At 49.2% G+C, this 5,038-nt stretch overlaps 2 protein-coding genes across 8 annotated transcripts in view; one reads left to right on the forward strand and one right to left on the reverse strand.

Annotated features, from left to right (window-relative positions):
• GLT8D1 (glycosyltransferase 8 domain containing 1) overlaps positions 1-1,613 on the reverse strand; it is a 12,201-nt gene extending 10,588 nt beyond the window's left edge. The window contains exons 1-2 of one of the 4 annotated variants that reach the window (XM_011958869.1): positions 1,228-1,613; positions 258-486 (exon numbers count right to left, since the gene is read on the reverse strand). The gene's annotated coding sequence lies outside the window, so the exon portion shown is untranslated. Of the gene's footprint in view, positions 1-257; positions 487-980 lie in introns of all 4 variants that reach the window. The other 3 variants (XM_011958868.1, XM_011958866.1, XM_011958865.1) reach the window with 3 other exon arrangements.
• SPCS1 (signal peptidase complex subunit 1 homolog (S. cerevisiae)) lies at positions 1,365-3,693 on the forward strand. Of its 4 annotated transcripts, XM_011958863.1 has the most exons (4): positions 1,365-1,812; positions 2,173-2,232; positions 2,322-2,408; positions 3,206-3,693. In XM_011958863.1, the coding sequence occupies exons 1-4, from the start codon at positions 1,576-1,578 to the stop codon at positions 3,329-3,331; spliced, it is 510 nt and encodes a 169-aa protein (XP_011814253.1). In that variant the 5' UTR covers positions 1,365-1,575; the 3' UTR covers positions 3,332-3,693. The 4 variants fall into 4 exon arrangements, with proteins under 4 accessions (XP_011814253.1, XP_011814254.1, XP_011814251.1 ...); XM_011958864.1 differs by lacking the exon at positions 2,322-2,408 and having other exon boundaries at positions 1,372-1,812; positions 3,206-3,690; XM_011958861.1 differs by having other exon boundaries at positions 1,381-2,232.
• The last annotated feature ends 1,345 nt before the right edge of the window (positions 3,694-5,038 follow it).

The following is a 5,038-nucleotide window of genomic DNA, read 5'->3' on the forward strand; positions in this document are numbered from 1 at the left end:
AAAAAAAAAAAAAAAAAAGACTACACAAAGATGTATCTATTTATACACACATCAGAAAGTCTGTTCAATCACACCAAGAAATACAGAGTACGGGAAGGAAACAGGAATAAACTCTTGCCCATCCCTCTTTCTGCCTTCTACACGTCCTGACTCCTTCTGAGGTCAGAAAAGTGTCAAAGGTGTCTGCATTTTACTGTTTGGTCTCTGCCACGTGCAAGGATGAAAGGCACTGAGGATATACATACACTTTCTCCTACCCTTTCATCTGGCTGGCTCCCACTTGGCTTTCAGAAGTCAAGGTAGCCTCCTCCAAACTCCACGTTGAGCTGCACCTCCCCTGAGCTCCCACATCTGGGCCTCCCTCTCCCAGGGCTAATCCAGCTGTCACGTATTTCTGGCGTGATGTGGCTGTCTCCCTTGACACGCTCTGGGCTCTTCCAAGGCAACAGCCTGGTCTTGGTAACAACCGTGTCCTCGGTCCGCTGTCTGGCACAAACAAGGTGCCGTGAATATTTGCTGGTTGCATGAATGAGGACAGCAGTCCCACCCTGTCCCGGGAGTGCCTAGAATCTCACTATCTGTGGCTAACCCTGAGTACATAACCTGGGGGCCGGAGAGCCAGCTGGGACCCAGAAGCCCGGGTTCCTCAGAACGGTTTCTCTCCAAAACGTGGGCATCCCACCTGGCTCACGGTAACAGAGGAGGGTCTACGATTTAGAGATACACCAGCCTTGAAAGAGAGGCTGAGTGAACCTTTGGCTGGCCTCTATCGGGAGGGCCCAGCCTGGGTCTGTGAGGGTCAGTAAAGTCGGCCAGAAAGTGAGAGAGCCGAGTTCGGGAGCCCCCAGATGAGGGACTCTCCACGCAAATGAGAGGGACAACCGAGGACCAGGGTCCCCTCTCCAAGGGAATTCTCTCTCTTGTGGATGCCGCCTAGGGTAGCCCCCCTAAATTCCAAGGGTCGGCAGGGCCCCCCTTACACTTTGAAGTGATCGGAAAGTGATGTGACGCTCCGGGGATCCCGCCAGGCTCAGAGATACCCCTGGTTAGGGCTCCGACAAGTCGTTCCCCTCAAAGGCTCGCCGCGGCCGCCCTTACTGCAGGCGATGGAGATGGGGATGCAGCCCTGGCCCGCCCTGCCAGGTCAGCGCCCGCGCCGCAGGCCCCGGGGCCTAGCCCGTTGTCTGGCCGCCCGCGTCCCCTGCACGCTGGGCCGAGCCCACTAGCCCTCTAGCTCCGTGGCAGCCGCGCAGCCCCACAACACCCAGCCAACCCGCAGCGGTGACCGCTAGAGCGTCGCGCGCCAAGCAGGCGCAGCGGGGCAGCCCTACCGCCGGGGTCCTCGCAGAGAAAAGACCGTCGCCAGGGAGACGCGGCGCGCGCTGGCGGCCATTGGGCCGCGCAGGCACTGTCAAGGACAGTTTTCGGGACAGGGCCCGCGGCTCCAGGCACCCAACAGCACTGACGGTGAACCCTTCACGGCCGCGCGATGCCTCGACGCGGCGGCCGCCGCCGCCACCACCTCAGCTGCCCTCGCGGGCAGCACGCCGCGGCAAAAGCGCACGTCGCCTAGCGATGGCGCGGGGCGGGGACATGGGCTGTATCGGCCCGTCGGAGACTTCCGCTTCCGGGGCCGCGGCCATCGCTCTCCCCGGCGTAGAAGGCCCGCCTGGCAACGCGCAGTGTCAGACCTTGGCCCTCAGAGTCCATAAGTCTCGGTCGTCCTCGCCTCGCAGCCTGCCACCCGCGGTCGGCTGCCCGCCTCCTCAGCCAGCCATGCTGGAGCATCTGAGCTCGCTGCCCACGCAGATGGTGAGGGCGCAGCCCCGGGGACCTCTGCACGCAGCTCCTGTGCCTGGCGGCTTCGAAGCCCATGTCGGAGCACCGACCCAGTGCTGCGCTGTTCCGGGCCCTGATGGTTACCCTCCACACTCTTTACCGAATTGCCTCCTGGGTCCCCTTCTCTTCTACTCTGCGAGAATCTGTCCATTCTCCTTGAGGGTGTTTCAGTTCCTCCCGGGAAGCCCAGAATTTAATTTCTTGCCCAGGTCCTTAGGTGAGCGGGAGACGCTGATACTGGGGTTACCCTGTGCCAAAGTTGTGAGGTCAGGGCAGAAATTGTTATCTCTTCGGCGGTGGATCCAATTCTTTTTTTCCTCTGCTTCACCCCAGGATTACAAGGGCCAGAAGCTAGCTGAACAGATGTTTCAGGGAATTATTCTTTTTTCTGCAGTAAGTATTGGTTTTACGTTTAATCTCCGCCCCCGCCTCCCTCCCAACCCTCAGTTTGAGTGTGTTTAATATACTTCATTTGTTTCTAGATAGTTGGATTTATCTACGGATACGTGGCCGAACAGTTCGGGTGGACTGTCTATATAGTTATGGCCGGATTTGCTTTTTCATGTTTGGTAAGAAATTTGTGGGTGTTAGTGGCAACTTGGGTTTTGTGAGTCGGGTTGGTTTGGTTAGACCTACTCAGTAGTGAGACCCAAAGCCAATATTTCCCTCATCCTTCCAGACAGCGTTTCCCTTTGCTATCATTGGAAAAGTAGAATGCCAAAATAGTGTCAGATGGTGTGAACTATATAAAAGGACATAGCTTATTTCCTTTGGTAGCTACTCTAGGTAATAATCTTAAAGTCAAAGCCAGCAGGAGTTTTTCATGGTGCTCACATTGCCCCCTCACCTGTTATTTATTTATTTATTTTAAATTTTTTGAGACGGAGTTTCACTCTGTTGCCCAGGCTGCAGTGCACTGGGACGATCTTGGCTCACTGCACCTTCTGCCTCTCGGGTTTCATGATTCTCCTGCCTCAGCCTCCCGAGTAGCTGGGACTACAGGCTCACATCACCACACCCAGCTAATTTTTGTATTTTCAGTAGAGACAGGGTTTCACTGTGTTGGCCAGGCTGGTCTCAAACAATCCGCCCACCTTGGCCTTCCAAAGTGCTTGGATTACAGGCGAGAGCCACCACGCCTGGCCCCTCACCTTTTAGGTCTTAAAGCCATTTGTGTAGGCAGTAAGCCTGTTCCCATCATCTTACAGTGTTTTGCATGGATGGTGGCACAGAGCCTTTATAGGAATGTGGATTTTTTTGTTTTTTGTTCCCTCAGCATGGGAGTCGTTTGGGAACCTGGCATTATACATAATTTTTTAAACTTTTAATAGCTATAATTTATGCATTTCCTTCTTTTCTGGCCCAGCTGACGCTTCCTCCATGGCCCATTTATCGCCGGCATCCTCTCAAGTGGTTACCTGTTCAAGACTCAAGCACAGACGACAAGAAACCAGGGGAAAGAAAAATTAAGAGGCATGCTAAAAATAATTGAGGTTTTTATGATTCAGCACCTGCTTTTGTTTCCTGTGAGATGAGCTAAATTGCTTTCATACCCCAGAAAAGAGCTAAAACCATCTAATGCTCTTATGGCACAGCTGTGTGTAGATTTAGTTCTCTTTATACTTCATTTCTAGCTCAGTTGGGTTTTGATTTATATAAGTAGTTTAGACCTTCTCTTCATAATCTTGCTGTGAAATAGGGAACAGAACACGGAAGTATGCAGTTTCTTTCAGGTGTAAATAATGAAGAATAAATGCCTCATAAATGATAGTACAATGTAACTATCAAAGTTTTGTAATTCATTGAGTTGTTAAACCATTTTAATATTTGCAATTAAACCTCATAGTGCAAGTTCTTTGTCTAAAGGATCTTTTGTTCATTGTTCTGCAAGGAAGATAATTAGTAAAAGCCTAAGTTAGAAGTTCATGGCTCTGGCCAGGTGCAGTGGCTGTCACCTATAATCCCAGCACTTTGGGAGGCTAAGGCAGGAGGATGACTTGAGCCCAGGAGTTTGAGACATTTCATGGTATATTGTTACTCGAACATTAGTTCCATGAGAATAGGGACCTTGTTTTGCTCACTGCTGTCTGCCCAGTACATAGAAGAGTACACGATGCATTGTAAGCACGTAAGATTTATTGAATGAGAACTGCATTGTACAATATGGTGCCACTAGACACATGTCTATTTAATTAAAATTAAAATATTTTAATTAAACTAGCCATGATTCAAAGGCTCAATAGCTATGTGACTAGTGGCTACCATATAAAACATTTCCATCACAAAGTTCCATTTAGCAAATCTTATATATACCCTTGAATAAAATTTAATAGGCAAGTGATTTTGTATTTAACATGTGACCGTTATTGAATGCCTATAAGGCCATTCCAATAATGGATCATATACTAAACAACAGGAAAAAAAACTGCAAGAAGTAAAGGTTTTGCAGGTGATATTCAGTAACACTGCAGTATAGCCAGAGCAAGGACATATAACTTCCTTTGCTTTATAAGTCTATGGAAATCAAAACTTATAAAAGAGAAAACCAAAATCAGAATTATTGACACTTTAGGCCAGGCATGGTGCCTCACGCCTGTAATCCCAGCAGTTTGGTAGGCCAAGGCAGGCAGATCACCTGAGGTCGGGAGTTCAAGACCAGCCTAGCCAACATGGTGAAACTCCATCTCTACTAAAAATAAAAAAAATTAGCCAGGAGTGGTGGCATGTTCCTGTAATCCCAGCTACTCGGGAGGCTGAGGGAGGGGAACTTGAACCCAGGAGGCAGAGGCTGCAGTGAGCCAAGATCACACCACTACTCCAGCCTGGGCAACAATGAGACTGTGTCAAAAAAAAAAGAATGATTATACTGGGAAGAAAATGTATAGTCTTAAAGATGAGTTTTTAAATTAATTTAGGAAGATGAATTAAGCACTCAAGTAAAAAAGAACAATAAAAGTGGGAAGAAAACAGGATCAATGTTTAAACAAAATAAAAATACACAACATGGGAATAAGAAAGTATGGGGGAGGTCAAGTGTGGTTCATGCCTATAATCCCAGCACTTGGAGGCCGAGGCAGGAGGACTGCTTGAATGCAGTTTGAGACCAGCCTGGGCAACACAGGCTTCCTCTCCACAAAATTTTTTTTTTTTTTTTTTTTTTTTGAGATGGAGTCTCGCTGTGTCACCTAGGCTGGAGTGC

This window comes from Colobus angolensis, unplaced genomic scaffold (genome assembly GCF_000951035.1).
Source record: "Colobus angolensis palliatus isolate OR3802 unplaced genomic scaffold, Cang.pa_1.0 Scaffold477, whole genome shotgun sequence".
NCBI classification, from domain to species: Eukaryota; Metazoa; Chordata; class Mammalia; order Primates; family Cercopithecidae; genus Colobus; species Colobus angolensis.